The sequence below is a fragment of the Ochotona princeps genome, chromosome 10, assembly GCF_030435755.1.
Source record: "Ochotona princeps isolate mOchPri1 chromosome 10, mOchPri1.hap1, whole genome shotgun sequence".
NCBI lineage: Eukaryota > Metazoa > Chordata > Mammalia > Lagomorpha > Ochotonidae > Ochotona > Ochotona princeps.
Window position 1 is genome coordinate 68,761,643 of NC_080841.1, and position 23,925 is coordinate 68,785,567.

At 38.2% G+C, this 23,925-nt stretch overlaps 1 protein-coding gene across 1 annotated transcript in view; it reads right to left on the reverse strand.

Moving 5' to 3' along the window:
• KIF5B (kinesin family member 5B) overlaps positions 1–23,925 on the reverse strand; it is a 44,095-nt gene that overhangs the window by 4,189 nt on the left and 15,981 nt on the right. The window contains exons 3-24 of the mRNA XM_004588452.3: positions 23,517–23,590; positions 22,258–22,362; positions 21,706–21,754; positions 20,197–20,252; positions 20,021–20,108; positions 19,720–19,844; positions 18,612–18,716; positions 18,206–18,351; positions 16,824–16,972; positions 15,922–16,115; positions 14,890–14,958; positions 11,561–11,767; positions 9,935–10,078; positions 6,775–6,963; positions 5,722–5,839; positions 5,110–5,171; positions 4,920–5,029; positions 3,584–3,685; positions 2,894–2,954; positions 2,722–2,793; positions 2,530–2,634; positions 665–881 (exon numbers count right to left, since the gene is read on the reverse strand). Of these exons, the coding sequence (XP_004588509.1) occupies positions 665–881; positions 2,530–2,634; positions 2,722–2,793; positions 2,894–2,954; positions 3,584–3,685; positions 4,920–5,029; positions 5,110–5,171; positions 5,722–5,839; positions 6,775–6,963; positions 9,935–10,078; positions 11,561–11,767; positions 14,890–14,958; positions 15,922–16,115; positions 16,824–16,972; positions 18,206–18,351; positions 18,612–18,716; positions 19,720–19,844; positions 20,021–20,108; positions 20,197–20,252; positions 21,706–21,754; positions 22,258–22,362; positions 23,517–23,590 (2,547 nt within the window). The remainder of the gene's footprint in view (positions 1–664; positions 882–2,529; positions 2,635–2,721; positions 2,794–2,893; positions 2,955–3,583; positions 3,686–4,919; positions 5,030–5,109; positions 5,172–5,721; positions 5,840–6,774; positions 6,964–9,934; positions 10,079–11,560; positions 11,768–14,889; positions 14,959–15,921; positions 16,116–16,823; positions 16,973–18,205; positions 18,352–18,611; positions 18,717–19,719; positions 19,845–20,020; positions 20,109–20,196; positions 20,253–21,705; positions 21,755–22,257; positions 22,363–23,516; positions 23,591–23,925) is intronic.

The window sequence follows — 23,925 nt, forward strand, 5'->3', positions numbered from 1 at the left end:
CACTTCCAGATATTCACAGTCCACAGCTGGTTAGAAATCCTATTCTTGCACCAACAATTGTTTTGAAATATGAAACAACAGCTGATAATTTTCTTGGTCTAAACAGCACCGTACTATATAATTTCTCCTACCTCTGGCCATTCCTGCTTGCTTTTCAGTTATTTTTCTTCCTGTCCTATTAATATGGTTATCCCTCAATTTCCCTTTCTTCCTAACAGCGCCACTCTTTAGTAAGGCAGAGAACATACAACAAGGGCGCAGCACGAAGGCTCAGTTGGCTTATCCTTCCCCTCCAAGCGCCAGGATTCCATATGGGCGCCAGTTGTGTCCCGGCTGCTCCACTTCCCAGCCAGCTTGTGGCCTAGGGAAGCAGTAGAGGACAGGCCACAGTCTTGGGACCCTGTACTTGTGTGGGAGACCCTGAAGAGGCTCCTGGCTTTGGGCTGGCTCAGTTCCAGCTGTTGTGGCTACTTGGGGAGTAAACTAGTGGATGGAAGATTTTTCCCTGTCTCTCCTTCTCTGTGTAGATCTGCCTTCCCAATAAAAAAAGAAAGCCTACACAAAAACCACCAAGATCATACTTTATAAAACTTGGATTATGCTTCAACTAAGTGGGAGCATTCAAGCAGAGCAAGGTGTACAGGTTTGAGCGTGTCCTACGCACCGATCTGGGCAGAATGCCCTCTCCTGGCCATGTTCTTGGACCTCACTGCTTCCTTTATGCGGTCTACTTCTTGCTGATAGCGTTTCCGATCCCGAGAGGCATTTTCTTTGGCTTCTTTCAGTGCTGACTCCAAGGCTTTCACTCTCTCAGCTGTAGCTCTCAGTCGCTTTTCCAGCTTAGGAAGTTCGCAGCGAAGATCTGCATTATCACGTACCAACTAGAGAAACATAAAGATAACTATGATTCTAACTTTAACTGCATAATGTGAAGAAAATTGTTCTTTCCCCTTAACTAGGCAAAGACAACCCACAATACAGTGCTAGGGCACAGTTACTTTCTTCAATCAGGCAACCACTATGGTGACAAGGAACACATTCTGTTAGTAATAAGAACACAAGTAAACATAAACTAATGGAAGACAAGAAAAGCTAAATTGTCTTAAATCTTATTCTGATGCCAAGTATGAGGTTTACAGTAACAAAGTTTAAAAAACTGAGCATGCGGGCCCGGTGGCGTGGCCTAGCGGCTAAAAGTCCTCGCCTTGAACGTGCCAGGATCAAATATGGGCACCGGTTCTAATCCCAGCAGCTCCACTTCCCATCCAGCTCCCTGCTTGTGGCCTGGGAAAGCAGTTGAGGACGGCCCAATGCATTGGGGCCCTGCACCCGAGTGGGAGACCCGGAAGAGGTTCCTGGTTCCCGGCTTCGGATCGGTGCAGCACCGGCCCGTTGCGCTCACTTGGGGAGTGAATCATCGGACGGAAGATCTTCCTCTCTGTCTTTCCTTCTCTTTGTATATCTGACTTTGTAATACAATAAATAAATCTTAAAAAAGAAAAACTGAGCATGCATATTAGTTTTCCCATAATAACTTAAGTCATTCATCAAGACATAATCTAAAAATAAGCAACACTAAGGCTGGCACTGTGGCATAGCCACCACTTGTCATCCCAGCATCCCATACGGGTGCCACTTTATGTCTCAGCTGCTCCACTTTCCATCCAGCTCTCCACTGATGACGTGGGAGAAACAGGGGAAGATGGTCCAAGTGTTTGGGCCCCTGCTACCCTCCTGTGACATCCAGAGGAAGTTGTTGGCTGTAGCCTGGCCATGGCCTGGCTTAGCCCAGGCCACTGTGGGCATCTGGGAGTGAACCTGCGGATAGAAGACAGATCTTCCCCCATACCCAGTAACTTTTTTCAAACTTAAAAAATTTTTTTTTAAAATAAGCAATACTAAACAAGCAGAACACTATTAAAAAAAGTGTTAGTGTGTCACTAAATTATGCATTTTACGCAATAGCCTATTAACGTGCCACTAAATGTAGAAATAAAATAGGTGAGGGTATGGACAGAAAAATTTTAAATTCAAAAGACTTGTCCACTAAAGATCAAAAAATCACCATGAGTAAGTTAAGACAACTGACAGCCATGAAATCCCAAAAAGGGAGTAAAAATATATGTTTCTACTGGTCTGCTTTACAGGGTTGTTAAAACAGTAACTTCTCTAAAAAGCTGCTAGTGGGGCTCGGCAGCGTGGCCTAGTGGCTAAGGTCCTCGCCTTGATCCCATATGGCCGCTGGTTCTAATCCCGGCAGCTCCACTTCCTCTCTATCTCTCCTCCTCTCAGTATATCTGACTTTGTAATAAAAATAAAATAAATCTTTAAAAAAAACACTACGGTATTTAGCAAATGTTTAAAAAAAAAAAAAGCTGCTAGTGGCTCCCTAGCATTAACTGTTTGGTAAAATAATGGAATGGCTTGTGGAATAAATGTTCCTTACAAGTGAAAAGAGTAAGGCTTGCTACTTTTCCATTTTTGATTTTTGTAATGTTGCGGCTACCAGAGAATAACAACCTGTCTTACCTGCTTGTGCACTTTAGTGAGTTGTTCAAGATTGTTCTCAAGAAAGGAGATTTTCTGCTTTTGCGCAGCACTGCCCCCAGTGTCATCAGAATCAATCTCGGCACTCTGCAGAAAGGAGGTGAAAATCACAATTATAACATGAATTACATACAGTGAGCTGTGCCTACCCACACCGCAGTACCGTTCTGTTACCTTCTTCACTCTGGTAGCCAGGTCCTGAACGAAGAGCTTACGCAGGTTGTGTAAAGTCTGAAGTTCTTTTGCCTGCAATTAAGAGCAGTCAATATTTTTAGAATTCAGACTTCAAGTTTACAATAACCCAGGTGGAAAACTCCAACCCCTATTTATCTTCACATTTTCTTACCACTGTCTCTTCCAAACCCTTCAAGTCTTGTCTTGCTTGTTCTCGTCTGTCCTGCATGACCCTAATATGGGAGAATATATATATTCATACTTTTAACTTTGTGTGCATAAAATTTTATCTTCAGCACAAGAACTGAGTCAATGCTTGCATCTGGAGAATTCTTATTCTAAAAAAAATGATGGCTACAACTCAGCAGAATGCCTACACAATTACTTCAACAGTCTAGAGGGTATAACCCTTTTAAGGCCAGCAACTCATTTGTAGTTTGTCTCCTACAGAGTCAAAGTATACGAAAAATGATGAGTTTTCTACCTATTGTGATTCTAGAAAACTGAAAACCAAAGCAAATGGGGGAAAAAAAAGCAACAAAAACCTCTGTCCAAAGACAAGACTGAAAACAATGAGGTTCTCCTGTGCAAGATCAAATCTGACAGAAACTCATCTCATTTACCCAAGGCCTACTTTAGGCTCATTTTAAAGATACATCCTGAAGTAAACCTTTCAAACACAGCAAGTATCCCAAGTTTTTAGATATAAATGAAAACAACTTCAAAGACTCTCTGAAAAAAAAAAAAAAAAAAAAAAAAAAACACTTTAGTCCACAGAAAGTAAAACAGGCCCACTGGATACATCCATAGGCAGTGCCTACGGTCTTCTGATCTGTAAGTTTTAATTAAAGCAGCTACTCACGTAAGTTCATGTAGTTTTTTGCTCTTTTCCTGATCTGTAGCTTTCAGCTTCTCGTGTTCTACTCTAAGACGTTCCTGTTCTAACATCATTTTCTGGTTTTGGCTGACAAAAGAAAACAACACAACAGTTCATCAGCATCATGGCTTTCTGAAGGCTGTCATTAGAAAAATTTCTGAAGGTCTAGTTGTATATCTATCCATTTGGGGCGGGGGTGGTGGTGGCTAAGATTTACTTGAAAGTCCGAGTTAGGGAGGTGAGACACAGAAAGGTATTCTAACCAACTAGTTCACTCTGATGTGGCCTCAATGACAAGGGTCAAAGCCAGCAGCCCAGAGCTCCATCCAGGTCTCCCACATGGGTGGCAGATGTTCAAATCAGAAGTGGAGCAGCCAGGACATGAACCGGCATTGCAGACAGTGGCTATGCTATTCCACATCAGCCCCTATGACTTTTAATTTTTAAATGTATTAGATAGAGAAAGAGCATACGTTTGCTTATTCTCTAAATGCTCACAAATGGCTAGGGCTGGGCCATGCTAAAGCTGGGAGCCGAGAACTCAATCTAGATGTCCAGTGGGGCAGCAGGGACCCAACCATCCTGAATTATCGCTTCTGTCTAGGTGACTTTGAATAGGATGCCAGGAACTGAAGGTGGGCAGTAAGCCCAGGAACTCTCATGATGTAAGACACAAAGGTGCCTTGATTGCTAAGGCTAAAGCTTGTCCCAATTTTCTGAACTCCATAATCTCATTTTTCAAATACCTGTTACCCTAGTTGGCATGGGTGTGAAAAAAAAGGATAGGACCTAGCTACATCAGGCCACACAGTATTTTCCATATTTTAGGTAAAAATGTCTGATTTCCTTCATGTATGTCTTTCATTTCCCTGAATCCTTATTCCCGATCACTAAGCACTAGTAAGACCCACGGCCCACACTTTCTTCTTCCACTTTGTTGTTTTTGGTGCCTGCTCAGATCATTGCATCCTGCCTGTTTACACGGATATGGTTACAGAAGCACAGAAAAATGCCTCCCAGCTCAATTGGCACAAAGACTGCTATTAAAAAAGCAGTTTGGAAACACTCTGAAGGCCACCATTTCTAATAAAAATCTTCTCAGTTAAGAATTTTTTAAAAAGCAAGTCCAAAAGACCTAACAAATCTTTGAAAACTTTAATCTGGAACTTAGAAATCATACTTCAGAGAATGAAGATACTTTATTTTCCAAGTCAAAAAACATACTTTCAAACAGCATGTTTCAAGGAAGGGCATACTGACCACCAGTTCCTTCCAACCTTTTGTAGTTAGTTTCATATACAAGACAGAAAAGTTCACTTACTCTTGAAGGTCAGTGATGAGCTTTTCCTTTGCCTCAACTTCATCTCTCAAGCTGCTGATCTGTTTCTGATGGGTTTCTCTGTGGCTCTGGATCTGCTGTTCAACAGCTTGCTAAAATTTTGGAAAGGAAATGATGTTAAAATCAGGCTAACCAAATCAGGAATAACGGATTAAAGTAACAACCAACTTGCCTTAACTTCATTTGCAGTCTGAACTTTATTTAAGTGCTCCTTTTCCATCTCATGAACTTTCTCTGTTTAGTTAGGTAGGGAGAGAAAACAGAAGAATAAAGCAAGCATTAACATTGCTCATATAAACCAACCACATAAGCCAGAAGGACAAATGGATCTTTTGGGGAATACGTTTTTAGATCACTCAACCTTAAATTATCCAAATGTCACCAAGGAAATCTTGTTCTCCAGGCTTACTGTAACTTGTTGAGTAGGGCTGGTATTACGTATTTTTTTTCTTCGCTTAATCCCAGAACAGAGGGATAAGGGAACGGCAGGGAAAGGAGTTAGCTTTTAAACCTATTTTAAGATTTATATACAAGAGGTGTTTAAGTTCCCTCAAATATACACACACAGTTTCATAATCTTACAGGAAAATCTTATATTAGCTATTTATATATTCAATACAATTTTAAAAAATTTTGAAATGTTACTAAGAATGTATCGTGTTTACTATTCCAAGTCACCCATTTCTCTACTGTTCTCTATCAGTGTGAATTTAAGTTTATTACAATTATATAAAAGCTAGAAAGAATTAATACACATGTAATGCAAACAATAAGGAGCTAATACCTTGTGCTCGAAGCTGAACTAGCTCTTCACTGAGGGAATCAACAGATTCTTCCAGCTGTCTTTTCTTTTGCTCCACATTTTGAAGGTATTCAGTCAATGACTTGATTTTGGCTTCATGCTTTAGGAAAAAATATAGATACAAAGAGAAAAAATCTTACAAACACATTTTTTTGCTAAGGATATTTGGGAGTACAGCAAGTTTTGCAGATATATCTAAATATATTATAAACACAGATACTATTTTCAGAGATCACATTTTTAAAATGCTGAAGAATTTTTCAATATACTGATCATCTGTGAAGCTTCAACCACTTAGAAACTAAGGCACACAAGGCTGAGCAGGAGATAATAAGCTTAGAATTCTCTGCATTTATGGTCATTATCTTCTTCCCGCTTGGACTGTGCCTATCTGGTGAGTGATCCCACTCACTCAGTGGCCCAAGCTAGAAATTGGCCCTCTGCAGTAGTGAACATTCTGGAGTTATTCTAGTCTTCTACAGTTATTTCAGTCACATATTTCTAGTGATTTCCATACATAGGGTACACATCTATTGTCACAAATAATCCAACTTATTCAGTTGTGTCATTGGCTAGCCCAGGAAAAACTAACATTTTAGAGGCTTATTCTTCAGAAGGCTTTTATAATACAATGGATTTGTTTATTTGTACATGGCTGTTAAAAAAAAAAATGGGGCCCGGTGGCATGGCCTAGTGGCTAAAGTCCTCGCCTTGGGCGCCCTGGGATCCCATTTGGGCGCCGGTTCTAATCCCGGCAGCTCCACTTCCCATCCAGCTCCCTGCTTGTGGCCTGGGAAAGCAGTCGAGGATGGCCCAAAGCCTTGGGACCCTGCATCCACATGGGAGACCTGGAGGAGGTTCCTGGTTCCCGGCTTTGGATCGGCACAGCACCAGCCGTTGCGGCTCACTTGGGACGTGAATCATCGGACAGAAGATCTTTCTCTCTGTCTCTCCTCCTCTCTGTATATCTGACTTTGTAATAAAATAAATAAATCTTTAAAAAAAAATGAAGAAGCTTTGTTCTGTAACACATACTTGGGAGATCCGAAGCTGGCATGCGGCTAACTCCTTTTCATTTTCTTCCATTTTCTTGTTGCTCTCAGTCTGGGTGCTTTCAAGCTGTTTGCAGCGTTTCACCATGGTTTTTACCTCTGACTTCATTTTGCTGATGTACAGTCTTGCCACAGTGAACTCTTCATCTATCATGCCAGTTCCCTCAGGCTGCTGTAAGAAAAAGTAGAATACAAAGGGAAAGCCAAAAAAGTTCAGTATGATTTCCAAATCAGGTTCTAACATCTCATAACAAAGCTTTAGAAACCGTTAAATAATTCAATATTCATAGGAAGGGTGGAGTGCTTTTCTTTCATTGTTGTTTATAAGAGATAATTAAGCAAAGTTGAGTTTCTTTCTTTCTACTTTTTCAGTCTAATAACAAAATTACTGTATGGCTTTCAAGAAAATAAGATGAATGGAAACTTAATAAAATAAAACAAAAAAAATGGTCGACTTTGCCTGTTTCAACTTTCAGATTTCATGAGACCTCTTCAATACATTCCTTGTTAACAATAAGTGAGCTGTTTACAATTTAGTAAGTAATAGGATGTTTGGGATAGTAGGAAAAGGATGACTTTCAAGCATCACAAGGAACAACTGTGGCCAGTGCACATTCCTTGACTTTTATGGGCTTCATTACAAAATTCCAATGCTCAGTGTCAAACTGAAGTGCAGCCTGGATAGGAAGTAATTATTGCAGTAGATATCATTGCTTTCAAAACAAACAAAAGTGCCCCTATAAATAGTAAATCATAGCAAGGTTGCTAGTGTAAGGTTACTATATAAAAGTCAGTCACTCCTCAATATGCCGAATGAACAAGTCCCAGGAAAAATTACAGTAAATCATTTTGTGGGTGTCAAGAAACTGCTTCTAAATAGTACATGGAGAGTCAAAAGATCCTTAACAACAATACAATTCTAAAGAACAAAGTCAGAAAGCTGACATCTAAGACTTACTGTAAAGCTACAATAACAAGTTACTCCTCTTCACAGGGACACATGGCAAGACTGCCAGGAAGCCTAAATCCCTGAACAGAACTAAACCCTACATGATGTGTTTTTTATCTATCTATCTATCTATCTATCTATCTATCTATCTATCTATCTCCATCCATCCATCTACCTACCTACCTATCCATCCATCTATCCATCCATATACATATCTACGAATAATAAAGCTTGATGTCTAAGATATAGCAAGAAATTAATACAAATTAATAACAAAACTATTCTACAAGAGGTACTTAAAAAATGAATTGGTAATTTTTGGACATATTCCTTTGGACTACAATTGACTAAATCCAAAAAGTAAAAACTGCCACTAACAAGGAGGCACCATACAGTCTCTATACAGACCCGCAAAAACATGCAAAGGTGTGAAAGCAAACCAAGGAAGAAGGGAAGAGTGTTCAACAAATGGTCTGTAACAACTGGGCACTGAATCCCGACACAGACCTGACACCTCTCAGAAGAATTCACTCCAAATAGATCACAAAATGTAAATGTAAAAGTAAAACTAAAATTCATGTAGTAGATAATGCCAGGTACGTGACTTTGGGTTTGTTGGCAAGCTATAAAATACATTATCAAAATCACAACTCATGAAAGAAAACTGCTAAGTTGAACTTAAGAAAATTAAGAAACAAGCCTTCTATTCAGCAAAAAAAAAGTCAAAAGAATGAAAACACACAAACTGGAAACTGACAGCATCAAATGCTGAGGAAGATGCGAAGCAGCACAACTTTCATTCATTACTGGCAGGAGCACAGGCTGCCACAGCTACTTTGGAAGACAGCACGGGAGTTCCTTTCAAAGCTAACAATCTGAACATGTGCTGCAGCAAGCACCCTAACTTTTTTTTAACCAAAGTCAACTGAGGATGTATTTCCATATAAAAACGTGCATAGCAATAACTACTCCCAAGAGGAGGTAAATGAGGTACACAAATTGGCACATTCATAAAATAGAAAAGTATTCAGTGAAAAAAGAATGTTCAATGCATATTGCTAAGTGAAAAGAAGCCAATTTGAGAAGGCTACATACTAGGTAATTCTAACTACACTACATCTTGGAAGCAGCAAAACTATAAAGATACTAAATAAAAAATATCAGTGGGGTTCAGAGGTTCCAGAGATGGAAGAATATGGAACACACAGCAATTTGTTAAGGTGGTGGAACTAATCTATGTCAGATTATAATGTCAGACCCGTTGATTTGTGTGTGTTAAAAATCCAAAGAACTAGGAAACACAAGGAGTGAACTACAATGCGAAATGCTCTCCAATTTTTCATTTCCAACAGGGCTTCTTAGCAGACTCTCACTATAAGTTTAAATATAAGCTTGTTACCTTTGTTACTATTAATCAAAAAAGGTTACGTCAAAACAAATAGTACCATAACACAGATATTCATATCATGTGCATATTTTATAGTTAAGAGACTTAATTTGTTTTTTCGGTTTGCGTCTTTAAGCCTTCAGGTCATTAGATGTTTAGTGACAACAGAATTAGTATCCTTAGAAAGATTATGAGGTGGGAAAAAAGTCACAGCTAAACTAAATATTGCAAAATTATAGTGATGACCCTTGAGTTCTTTATCGTTCCATACTGTGTGTTAGACAATTTATTAGTTTTTTTAGAAGAGTTAATTGAGCAGTCTTGCTATTTTAGTTTTAAAGCAACCACAGGTCAATTCATTTGCATCTCCTTCTGAGCCTCACTGCTGTTCCAATCATATAACAAACTCCAGAAATGGTAACCACCAGGTGCACGCCAGGACCCAAGTCCCTGTGCCATCAGCTGCTGGTTCCCAGAGTGCACAGCAGCAGGAAGCTAGAATCAAAAGCAGAGCTGGGACTTGAACCCAGGCACTCTGATGGGGGATGTGAGGGTATCAGCTGGTGTCTAGCTGCTGTATCAAACACCTGCCTCCAAATACAAAATCTTTACATAGTAAAGAGCCAATCATGAGGTCCAGGAAATTCTACTTTATTCCATCCCTATTTCCTCATCGACTTAGAGCAGAGGAAATACCATCTGCCACACATGGTTATTATGGAGATGAATTTGAATAAAAATAAAAACATGAAACAAAATCACAAGTTACATATAGATCATTATTCTTAATACTGTGATTATACTTACCTTTACATCATTATTCCCCACAGCAATTCCTATTTCTGCAAGATCTTTTAGTAAAGATGCCATCATTTCAGCTGCTCGTTTTTTCTGATGGTTAGTCATTTCTTTAAGTTTCTGAAGTTCAGCATCTATACTTGCTAAAGTTGCCTAACAGAGTCCAAAAATAAAATCTATGATTAAATTTATGACATAGAAAAAAGCCCAAATATTCACAAGTACTTCAAGTTTTTTACCTAGTACTCAGAAAACCTTATATATTCTATTTTCATTTTCTTGAAATAAAACCTGAAGTCTGGACTGGCTCCCGGCTCACAACTTCAAAAATATCTGAGACCTCCTGGACTATGTAAAGAAACTGCTTTATATTGCGTTAAGAGCAGGCGGCTTATATTATCTCATGGCCATTTTGTGACTGGATAATGGTTTCTGTCCTGAAAAACTTCAAAACTGGATTTATTACTTATTACTACATTACAATTTATGTTTGGAAATCAAGTCTTACCAAAACAGTGCTGGATGGAACCATTAGTTTTTTTACATGGTTGGTATTCTCTTTCTATACTTATGGAAAAGAAATTCACTTGATGATATTATTACTACCTTTGAAAATACATAATTATCCAGAATGCAGTCATGAATATTACCATCTGTATTTAACAAGTATAATCAGAAATTTAAATTGTACCTAGTTATCAAAATCAAAAAGTCATACGTAATTTTACTCACTTCAAAATTATTTGATATCACAGATTACACTGCATTTTTAATGCAACCTACAAATTTTTAGCCAGTATCTTTTAGTAAATATGTTGTCATTTCAACTGTTGCCTCCTAGTGAATGGGCATTTTCTGAAGTTTTTGGATGTCACAGAGGGATATGTTCACTCAGTTAAATCTACAATATGACACACATCATCTTTACCTGGTGAGTTCCAAACTGTACTACAATTCTGCATTGTGTCTACAAATTGAACAGTTAACACTGATTTTAAAAAATGCCAAACACTAACGTTTTCTAACTCCCACCAACTAAGGCAGTAATTTTAGTTCCACATGTGTACAAAGACATCTGTATTAGCACAATCAGTAGGCCAAGGACCATCTCTCTGAGCTGTGAGAAACACTTGCTTCTCTATACAGCAGTCAGGTTTGATACCAATAAAAACCACACAAAGTTACAATGACATCTTGGGTCTTGGTATTAAGTTGAAACTTCAAGCTGCTAACACTGGATGTAATGAGAAAGGAAAAAGGAATTCATCTGGGCAGGAAGCCTTTGTCCTGGTGCTGACTGCTTTCTTTGAGACAAGTGAACAGAGGAAAGCGAGCGGCAGCCACCGAGTACACACACAACTCTCTAGGTGCTGATTCCTGCACAAGAAGTCAGCATCACTAACAAAATTGTCGGAAGATAATTCATCCCTAGAAATACTGAAGTGGATCACAGCTACCCACTGTCTCCTCCATCACTGTTAGTAGCAGGCAATTCCTCCTAGAGCTTCCTACACACACCAAATAAATTACCTAGGGAACTTTCTGACACTATCAATCTTGACTTCCACAGAAACAGGTCACTTAACTAATCTGCAACTAAGAATACTTGCACTGAAGAAACCAAACTTTACTTACTGATTTCTGATTCAGCTCATCACTAAGCAACTCATATTCCTTAGTTTTATCTTCAACTTCCTGAGACTTCTGATCATAATTGACAGCCAGCTCCTCCAGGGCCTGTAGAACCTCCTTTACTTCTTCTTTAGAGGCGTCATTTTCAGCTTGAAGGCGATTCAGTTCGGCTTGCATATTGTCTTGATCTCTTCTGGTGGATGCCAGAAGCTACATAAACAAACACAAAAGTATACAGGTGTTTAAAAGTTCATCTATTTGCTGCACCACTTACTAACCCAAAGAGACTTAAAATGTGGATGTTATTGAGCACACCAACATGCATCCACTTCACAGATTTGCTGAATGTTTACTTCGTGCAGGCTTTGTGTTACCCCCTGTGAGAGACGGGAAGACTGTCAAACAAAGCCTCTGACTTTGAGGATCTAGTACAAGAGAAGACGGGCACATAAATAAAGATAACACAAGATGGAATTCGACAGCCTTGAAACAAAAAGGGACAGATCACAGTACTTGGGAGCACAGGGAAGAGGTATATTCCTAGAAAGTATGCATGCAGAAGCTGGTAAGGATAGGTGGGTTGTAGTCAAGTGCCAATTACTGCAATATAAGAAAAACACACTTTAGATCTAAGAATAATGTACACAGAAACAAGAAATCAGATGTTTAGAAGAGCTGCCTGAAGTTCAGATGTGCTTTGGTCAACAACAGGCAGAATTAGAAAACCTTGGAATCAGATTATCCAATGTGAACTTGAGGAAGCCAACAGCTCAGATGGGAAGAAACTGCAATTATTCAGGTCAGTGGTTTTCTGGCAGAAACCTCTGGAAATGCTGTGTTAACTAATAGGGTAGATGGCAGTTAAGAGTAGGGGTCAAGGATGCTAAATCTACAGAACACAAAACAACAATGAATCACGTCACCAGCGCCCTTTGAGAAACCATGTTCCATGAATGAGGTAAGTATAAAGATGATCAATCTAAGGGGCAGGTGTTGGGCAAGGTAGTTAAGATGCTGCTTAGGATGCCCATCCTGCACTGGAGAGATGAGGTTCGAGTCCTCACTCCGCTTCTGTTTCAGCTTCCTATTAGCAAACACTGTAAAACAGTGATGGCCCATGTGTCTGGGCTCTTGCTACCCATTGGGAAACCTGCCTTAGTCCCTGGCTCCTGACTTTGACCTGGCCTAGCCCCAATCTCAGCTATTGCTGGGATTAAACAAGCAGATGGGGAGCAAACAAGCAGATGGAAGATCTCTTTTTTTCTTTCTTTACCTTTCGAACAAAATGAAAATCAATAAGCCAAGATTAATTTTAAAAAAGATACAACTAGGAGCAAGCATGGTGTTATGGCAAACCAATTCTCTAATGTGTGGTGCCAGCATCCCATATGGGCACCAATTCAAGATCTGGCTGCTCCACTTCCGATCTAGCTCCCACCTGTGGCCTGGGAAAGCAGTCTAGGATGACCCAAAGCATTGGGACCCTGCACCCACATGGCAGACCCAGAACACGCTCCTGGCTCCTGGCTCCTGGCTCCTGGCTTTTGATTGGTTCAACTCCAGCCACTGCAGCTATTTGGGGAGTGAACCGGTGGATGGAAGATTTTTCTGTCTCCCCTTCTCTCCATAAATCCACCTTTCCAATAAAAATAAATATTTAAAAAACAAAACACCAAAAACATAAACAAAAACCACAAAAACAAAAAAAATTTCTTAAAAACAACAAAAAAATCAACCAGGATTGATTTTACTGATATTGGTGTTCTCATTCTCACAAAACTATGTTCAAAACTATAATTACTAAAGACAAAATAATAGGATTCAGAAACCTGTATCTCTTTAAAAATCCTTTAGACTGTCAATAAGTGATTATAAAGTGGTGCTTTTTATATTTCTTCCCTCACATCCAATTGCAAATACTCTGTGGACAGAGCCTACTCTGTGGGTCTTTTACTCTGTTACTGTCCGAGTAACAGTGGGCTACTCAGCCCTTTTGTTTCTTTTTAAAGATTTTTTTTTTTATTGGAAAGTCAGATTTTACAGAGAGGAAGATCTTCCAACTGCTGGTTCACTCGCTAACTGGCCACAATGGACAGAACTGAGCTGATCTGAAACCAGGAGCCAGGAACTTCTTCCGGGTCTCCCACATGGTTGCAAGGTCCCAAGGCTTTGGGCCGTCCTTGAGTGTTTTCCCAGGTCTTTTACAAACAGGGAGCAGAATGGGAAGCAGAGCAGCCAGGTTATGAACTGGTGCCCATATGGGATCCTGGCACATGCAAGGCAAGGACTTTAACCACTTAGGCTATTCTGCCACACCCACTCAGCCCACTATCTTTGTTTGAGAGACAAACAAACAAGAATTTTGTCTGGGCCTAGTGCGGTGTGGCCTAACAGCTAAAATCCTTTCCTTGAACGCACCAGGATACCATATGGGTACCGGTTCTAATCCCGGCAGCTCCACTTCCCATCCAGCTCCCTGCTCGTGGCCTGGGAAAGCAGTTGAGGACGGCCTAATACTTTGAGATCCTGCACCCATGTGGGAGACCCGGAAGAGGTTCCTGGATCCTGGCTTTGGATCGACTCAGCTCCGGCCATTGTGCTCACTTGGGGAGTGAATCATTGGATGGAAGATCTTCCTCTCTATTTCTCCTCCTCTCTGTATATCTGACTTTGTAATAAAAATAAATAAATCTTAAAAAAAAGAATTTTGTCTGCTGGTTAACTCCCCAAATGTCTACAATGAAGGTAAAGCTGGGAGGCAGAAGTTACTCCAGATCTCCCCTGTGAGTGGCAGAACTCACCTGCTTATGCTTTCCAGCAGTCCCCTAAGCAGGAAGCTGGAACGGGGAGGAAGAGCCAGCTATCGACCGCAAGTATGGCCATGTGGATAGGACATCTTCAGCTGGGTCTTAACTGCTATCTCCCCGGGGGCAGCCCAATGACCTAAGCTCCCCCCACAGATCAGTAAGAAATATTGAGAATAGGTGATAACAGCACTGCTCTTGAAAGTATAGGAAGTCGAAGACAGTAGGACAGTTCAACAGACATTACGGAATATTTTTTAAAAATTCCCAATTCTCTTCTAGGATATAAAATGTCAAACCTTAAAACAAAAACAAAACCTGAAGAGAATGTCTACTTCTGCTTAAACCACACGATACTTCAATTTTAGAAGACATCCACAATGAAGGTCACACATACTCAGAAAGCTTAAATATCAGCTTCGCTACCTGAATATATTGAGTTCTGCTGACTGCATAATTTTTCATATTTGAATGACTGGATAACAAAGTATAAAGCTTTTCTAGCAGTAAACAAAAGCGTTAACTCACCTCCTCCTGATCCAACATTTGTGTCTTCAGTTTCTCTACCAGTTGGCTCTGCTGGTTAATTTCTTCATCCTAGAATTTTTAAAGTATTGTATTAATAACACATTCACAACTGGCTCTGTTTCCCATTATAAATTTAAGATTAGCAATTTCCTCAAAATATTTAAAAACTACTTTTTCAAATTCAATTCAGCTTATTTTAATATTTTCTTAAGAATATGTTGAAACAGAACTATAATTAGTCATTTTACAAGGAAAACAGGCTTATGTCTAATGAAAGCCACTCATAAAATATTTTATGTGTCCATAACATATTCAAAAGCTATTACTGCAAACAATTGTTACAGAACCCCTTGAATCCTGCTAATCTGTTAAAACACATTTAGAAAATGGCAGCTTAATTATCTTCTAATCTATTTATTGGTGTTGACCACGTCAATCTTTCTTATTAAGGTCACAATTTGATTTTTCACATTACTGACATTACTGATATAAGCAAAGCAGGTAGATATAATTTCCACTATATTCTATTTCCTCTAATCCATTGAGTTACAGATTCTTCAAATCCTTTTTCAGGAGCTCTCTAATAAACTAGAAATTCTCTTAGCTTAAAAGAGATGGTAACTCATACATACAATTTACACAAAGAAAAATCAAAGTGTGATTTTTACAATTTTTGTGACAACAATAATTTTTAAAAGGTTAAGAGAAATAAAGAAATGTTTTTGGAGCATAACGAACCAAAATATTGAAATCAGAAAACCTCGAAAATAAGAATTCATGACAATACTATGAGTTGTGGGGAACCTTTGTCCCGCCAGGGGCCATCTGGACATTGAGAACATCATTCTCAGGTCAGACACAATTAGCAACTTTGAAGCTGGCCTTCTCTAAACTCACTGAACTTTGAGACCCGCCTGTGGCTGCCTTGGCAAGACCAGACCAAATGATTTCCCAGGCCTATGAGGTACACAACTCAGATGGTCACCACTCCCTCTTCCAAAACCTAACAGACTGAATGTAAATAATACCTACTTTATCATCAAGTTGTTTGTATAGTTTAGCAATTTCTTCTTCACATTTTCGTCTTTCGGCATCAGTGAAGTTTCCAGTAACTCCAATGGTGGCTGCTGGTTTATCGTTGGTAATAGTAACATCCTTATCTATTGCAAAAGCTTCCAAGTTGGCTTTTTCTTTGTCAAACTGCTCATCCACAGGCACTGTCTCCCCTGAAACAAAATAAGACAGCCAACTGAAACTTACATGTCAAAACCCAGTTTCAATTTTATTCTTTTTATCTCTCTTTTCCTGTTTTTTTTCTTTTCCCAAATAACTCTACATTCAGTTTTTTCTGCTTGATCAACTGTTTTTGATACAATCAATTCCATTTGCTGATTGTATTTGTACTTTATAAACTTCAGAATTAAAAAAAAACTTTCATTCCTACTAAAATTTTTAATCTTGGTAACACTGTTTTCTTTTTTCACTGAAATGTTTGTTATTCTGTTAAAGTTTGCTAAGCTTCCTTTTGACATTTATTCTGAATTCATATACCTCCTTTTCTCCAACTGTCATTAACTTTCCTACCTGCCCAGGATCTCACACTTGAACGATGGAATTACCTTTAATCTCCCCTGGTATTCTTCTAGATCCAGTCACTAATGTAGTTTGTCCTTTTCTTGCTTCCCCTCTAAGCCAGGCATTTAGTCATGCTGTGATTTCCTTTTGGCCTCTGTGCTTCTATACTTAATTCAGGTAAAATCAAAATTTCCCACAGAAGAACTCATTCATTTTATTTGGTGATCCCTAATTGCTTAACAAAGTGGAAATGGATGTACCTTGTTTTCATGTAGATTCATATGAAAAACCACAGATTTGTAAAATAGCTCCCTGTCTGTACTCAACAAATCTAAGATGGAAAATTCTTGAATGATTACCATTGCGCCACCGGTTGAGCTCATTTTCCAGCCACTGAATAGTATTCCGCAGGGTCTTATTTTTTTCTTTTTCCTTTTCATACTTCTTTTTCCACTGTTCTGCAGTTAATTCTACATTGACACAAACTGTATTCTTAATTGTTTTGGCCCTGAGATATAATTGGAAGAAAACAAGGATGTGACTAAAACCATTAATCATCAGTACCTCTATGCAATATGTGTATATATAGTTAAAAGTTAAATTGGCCAATGGTTATTCAGTCTCCAGACTCAACAATAAAAACTACAAAGTTCTTATTTACAACCCATCTAAATCTGAGTTAGTCCCCACAAACTGTGGCCTAAAAAAAAAGGATCAATAATCCATCAAAGATAAACAGCCTGAGGCAGGCACGACATGGCTTGGGGTGATCACAAAGCCCACTAGAATGCCTGCTTTAAGTCCTGGCCTCCCTTTGTTTTCCAGCTTTTGGTTAAATGGCTCAAGTTCTTACGTTCCTGCCACCCACATGGGAAAAGCAGTCTGAGTTTCCAATCCAAGCCTGAGCATGGCCCCAGACCAGCCCTGGTGGGTGTTTGGAGAGACAAAAGATAGGAGTTCTCTGTCTGTCTCTCTTTTTTTCTCATTAAAAAACAAACAAACAAAGAGTCTATAGTTTACCAATTCATTTGCAAGGCTGAATTAAAAAGTTATTATTGCATATCAAAAATAAAGCCACTATGTTTACTTTCCTACACTATTTTATGGATTATTTCGATCTCTAATGTGTGAACAGACTTTAAAAAGAATGCAATTTGGGCTCGGCAAGATAGCGTAGCAGTTAAGGTCCTCTCCTTGAACGTGCCAGGATCCCATGTGGATGCCGGTTCATATCCTGGCAGCTCCACTTCCCATCCAACTCCCTGCTTGTGGCCTGGGAAAGCAGTCGAAAACGGCCCAAAAGTTTGGGACCCTACACTATGTGGGAGACCCGAAGGAAGCTCTAGGCTCCTGGCTTCGGACTGGCTCAGCTCCAGCCGCTGCGGCTGCTTGGGGAGTGAGCCATCGGATGGACGATCTTCCTCTCTGTCTCTCCTCCTCTCTGTGTATCTGCCATCTGCTTTTACAATAAAAATAAAGAAATCTTAAAAAAAAAAAAAAAGGATGCAATTTGTTGAGCTTTTGCTTTATCATCTGATCTAATGCTGTTTCTTTCATGTTAAAGCTTCTCACATGCTTGACCATCCAATCATCTAGAAAATGGACCTAGTTTGTACGATCTGTCATTTAAAAAGAAGTGTCTTAATCCACTAACAATATGCACTGACTGCAACTATCTGACATCAACAAATCAACTAGCAAAAGGCATGTCTATATTAGGCTTTGCATTTTGTTAACAAACCTTTGACCAAACAGGAGTGTAGATTTTGTTTCAGACTCATTGTATGACGAAGGAGAGCAGCAAATTACAATAGTGGTTCTACAGTTGCCACCTAATGAATCTTGAAGAATTCTTGTCATTTTACTATCTCGATATGGAACGTAAGTCTACATACAAAAAACAAATAAAACACCAATGGGTTTCCATATAATAAGAGTTTATAATATACACTACTTTAATTATAGTTATTATTTACTATTAATATGGGAACCAGGATACATATACACTAATACAATGAAATAAATTCTCTAAAAGATAACTAATTGACATGTATCAACTGAAACGAAGTGAATCTCTCTTCCATTTCACACAGTGATGCACACATAATTCCCCACTGAACAAGGAAGCAGAAGGCATGGATACTCACACTGCCCTCAGCCAGAGCAGAAATGACATTGCCAAGAGCTGAGAGTGACTTGTTGATGTTCTTAGCTTCATCCAGCACGGCACCTTCAGCTCCAGTTTTACTAACCTAAACATTGGTTTTCAAAAGAATGAAGCAAAATTACATTTTTCTAAAAGATCCATGGGCCATCAATAACCAGTATAAAAAGAACATGAAAAGCTTCATGTTGTTATTTGCCAGGCATTTATTCTAGGTACTAGTATCTCTTTAAAAAAAAAAAAAGATTGATTTATTGTTACTGGAAAGTCAGATTTACAGACAGGAGACAGAAAGATCCTCATCGGCTGATTCACTCCCCAAGTGGCTGCAAAGGCCACAGCTGATTCAAAGCCCGGAGGTAGGAGTTGCTTCCAGGTCTTTCATGTGGGTATAGGGGCCCAAGGCTTTGGGCCCTCCTCTACTGTTTTCCCAGGCCACAGGCAGGGAACTGGACAGGAAGTGGAGCAGTGGGAAACAAGCCAGTGTTTATATGGGATCCCAGAACATACAAGACAAGGACTTTAGCCAATAGGCTACCACACTGGGCCCTGGCATTTAAGTACTACTTTTCTAAGAATCTGATCAAATAGTTGGAGGTACACAGGTACACAAGAACAAGATTAGAGACATTCAGTGTTTTTTTATTTTTTGGTTGTGCTTTTGAAGACAGCCAATTTACTAATAAATTTTAGTTCATTAATTTGTTGGCCCTCTATGTTAGAAAAGAGGAACCTTCTACATTTTGGTAAAGCATGGTAAAAGCATGATAAAAACTTTTACATAATTAAATAAATTTTAAGAGAGATACCACATATTAGGAAAGAGATACTGTTTTAACAAATATCCTGAACAAGTTTTAATTAAAAACATAGATCTCAAGTCAAAGGCAGCACTTAGTGGTTGAACCAAATATTGCCAACAGAAATAATTAGGAGTTGGTAATTCTGTTTATGTAATCATAAAGCACAGACAAATTATAACTGCTAGATAAATCTAATTAGAAATTTTTGTAGATTACATGTAAACCTCAATTCAAGGTAACCTTATAAAAATGTCTAAATATTCTTATCAGAATATATGAAGATTTTACCTTTTCACTACCAGCTAAATCAACCAGATAAAGTTTTCCACTCAGCTTTTGTTCCGTTTGTGTGTTCTCTTGTTTCACGTTAATAAGAAATATACTGTGACTCCTAGAGCTATGTTCATTCATATCTGCAATGAAATGACACAGGAAGTATAATAAAATAGGACTTCTTCCCTACCAATCACTTCCCTAAAGAATTTTTTATGTAAAATTCTTAATCCTAAATAAGGATAGCCAGTTATTTTATTATCTTTTAAGAATATAAAGCCATTTCATTATATCTTAATAAATGCTCAATACTTACTTGTAACTGCTACATGTCTGTTAGATTTTCCTTCATCTATAGTATCCATAACTTCATCTGGACTACATACAAAACGCTCTGTGCACCCCTGGGAAATAATTCAAAAAGCATGTCAGTATCCTTTAAAAATTATATTTATAGGGCTTTCCAAATAGTCATCATTATTTTGTAAGTACCTTTACATAAGGGACTCGGTTTTTGTCTTCATGAACTGAAAGATTGGTCTTTGAAACTGAAAAAGAAAAATAACATTAGCAAATCCTTCTAAAATTTAACATTTGTTATGACACTGAACTGAAAGCTTCCCCAAGCAGTCAAATAATAGTAAGTCAACAGGAAAAACAAGCAAACAAAAAAACCCAACACCACTATTAAAGCAAGACCTTGTAACCATCTTAGTAGTTTTAAACAGAAACCAATGAATGCACAATAGAGTTTTAGGTCCCCTTCACCTTCAGCCACCTATATTCTGTAAACAAACATTAAGCTTGAATAGTTCCCTACTCCACTGCTGGTGGGGCTGCAGGCTGGTATAGCCTCTATGGAAATCAGTATGGAGAACATTCAAACAACTCAAAATCAACATACCGTATGATCCAGCAATAACACTCCTAGGAATATATCCAGAACACTTGTTTTATGAGAAACCAACATGCACTCCTATGTTCATAGCAGCACAATCAGTAATTGCAAAAACATGGAAGCACCCAAAATGCCCATCAACAGAGGATTGGATAAGAAAGCTATGGTTCATCTACTCCATGGAATACTACTCAGCTATTAAAAAAAACCAAAATGCAGTTCTTTGTGGCCAAATGGGCCCAACTGGAAACCATAATGCTAAAGGAAATGAGCCAATCCCAAAAGGTTAAATACTACATGTTTGCCTTAATTTAAGATGATATGATGTTATGTATAACATGTTATGTTATGTATATTATATGTTGTGTATAAACTAAAACTGAAATGTCAATGAGGTGGTCACAGAAGGTGGTTAAGAACTCGCATTTATTTTTAACATATTGGTTACTCATTACTATGTCAATTAATTCCATAATGATGTAAATTTTTGCTGATGGTATGTAGGAGCTTTTAATTCATCGGGATGATACTCTGCTGGCTCTGTCTTCAAACCAGAGAGGGTATACCTAAGAAGCCGTTGAACTTGACTGGACAATAAGATGCTGGACTCTATGTTTGGTATATGCTTGCAATGAGGGAATCTCAACTGAACTTGAACTGTGGTTATGCAACAAGGTGGAGGAATCCACCATGGTGGGAGGGTTTGGGGAGGGCTGGGAGAATCCCAGTACCTATGAAACTGTGTCACATAATACAATGTAATTAATGAATAAAAAAAAAAAAAAAGCTTGAGTGGTTCCAAGATTTGCCTGAAAAATGTATCTAACAGACAAATGATATAAGTTAGATCTTCAGGGGGAAGCAAAAGCTCAGGAGTTCTCCAACTCCTTCTTTATACAACTACTTCTTACCAAGCAGTTATAAATATGCGCCTTAGACAAATTATTTTATGTATCAATAAGTATGCAATTTTTAAAAATTTAATGTCTATGAAGTTTAAGTCAGTTTTACCTAAGCTATTAGAAAGAATCTCATATCTATTACTTAAAAAAGGAAGTAGCAAGCACTGTATAAAATAATAAAAAAATATAAATTTAACTTACCATCTAATAGGTCCCTTATCTTATCCAAATATATTTCAAAATACGAAACCTAAATGGCAAACAAATAAAAAAAGAAAAAAGATCATCTAGTTAAAATAACAGAACATCTTATTCACTCATCACTAAATATTTATGACATTTGAATGCCAGTAGGACAGAGCTAGTGACCAATCAGCCACAGCTCACATTCCACACATTCCAGTTGTAGGACATAATTGGTTAACCTGCTTAAATAACTAAAATTAAAAGTAGTTCTGTTACATAGCTTCTCTAAAATCAATCAGACTAATTCAGAGTAGGAAGAACCTTCTAGTTCTGAGGTAAAACAAACGGCTACATTTTATTGGGAAAAAGTCTGTTAAGGACAAGAGAGACTTAGCCAACTAGTAGTAGCTGAGTGAGAACCCAGGTCTACCAACACTAATATCTTCCAACTATGCATGTCCATAACTATAATTTTAGGAGCAAAACTGAGACACAGCAGGTAAAGCTGCTGCTTGGGATGCCAACATCCGTTTCAGGGGTGCCAGCTTAAGTCCTGGCAACTCTTACCTTAATATGAAATTCCAAATTTTCATCCATGGAGTAAATATAATTAAAAATATCTTGCACTATTCTTGGAATAATTCCCATGCCTTCTGGATCATGAAGTTTACCCTGAATAAAAAAATAAAATTTTGAATTTTAAACAAATTTTAAAAATATGAAGTAAAAACAAAGCATTTCTACTAGCTACTTAGTCATCAATAGAAGATGGGAATTGTTATTTTTCATGGAAACAGCTCTATGAATATGTAAAAGAACCAATTCAACCATTATTCACATAATACAATATACGCCAACCACTGGGGCTTCCAAGTGCTGCTAATTATTCAATTAATTACTACATTTGGATTAACCAGGCATGTAAAAGGAACAGTAAGTTTTGAGAGTTCTAGTTTTTCTCTGTATAAATTTTCTTTGTTCCTTTTATTTCAAATAAAACTCAGGAAACTGCTAGGAGTGTCTTTACTCTCTGTGAACAGAGTAATAGGAGCCACATCAAAATAAGCATCAACTTTAAAAACAACACCAAAACCCCTGATGGAGCAGAACCTCTGCAGCAGTGGAAGATCGCAGGCTGTTTTCTACCAGCAAACCGAACAGCAGCTCCCCATCTATTATTAACTGATCATCGTAATAACATTCTTTTAGCAAAGTGTGGCTAGCATTCAAGGGGAGAGAACTCAAGAAGAAAAAATCTTTTACTCTGTATAGAATCAATCACAGACATGCATTCAAACTTTCCAATAAAAGGAATATATCATTTCTATTTAATTTTAAAATGTTCACATTTGTGGTTAACAACATAAAGCAATATATGCTCTCAAATACCTTCTCTCTGCATTCAAACTTAAGATTCAGATTCCAATAACGAAGTTACTTACATATTATTTATATGACAAAAAACAATTAACAGCAAATACAAGCACTAAGCATGAGCATTTGTATAAACGTAATAAACCCAGTGCTGGTGTCACGGCACACACACAATGTCAGAATCCTCTGAGTAAGAGTCCAGGTCTGCTCTGTTTGGGACCCAGCTCCCTGCTAATGCACCTGGGAAAGCAGCAGAAGATGGCCCAAGTGCTGGGGCCCCTGCCTTTGGCCTGGGCCAGCCCTAACTGTTATAGGCATTTAGAGACCGACCAAGTTTTTGCAAGATGTCTTTGTCTCCCTTTTTCAATATCTAACGCTGCCTTTCAAATTAGTAGTCTTCAAAAATAAAAAAAAAAAAACGGCACACAGAAGTATGGTTTGCAAAATGTTACCTCCATTGTGTGCGTCTTCCCAGACGATGTTTGTCCATATGCAAATATTGTTCCATTGTATCCCTCAAGCACATCTATAAAACAAATAGACATTTGATACTACAGGGAATTTTCCCCTAAGTAACAGTTTCATATGAGATAACCTAAGAATTTTATAAAATTTCCCTATAGGGAAATGTCACAATTACCATTAGCAACTTAAAAAGAATCCTCCTGCCCTCCTCCATCCCCCACGCACACACAATCCTGATCCTAATTCATGCCAACTTAAATCTGAGTAAAATATCTGTGGACAGATTCACATTTTTTTATACTAAAATGAAACAGTTTGTCAAAATTTAGTACATAAAGGATTTATGAAGATAATAAAGAAAATAAAGAATGTATTTTTAGCAGTAATTTTCGTATG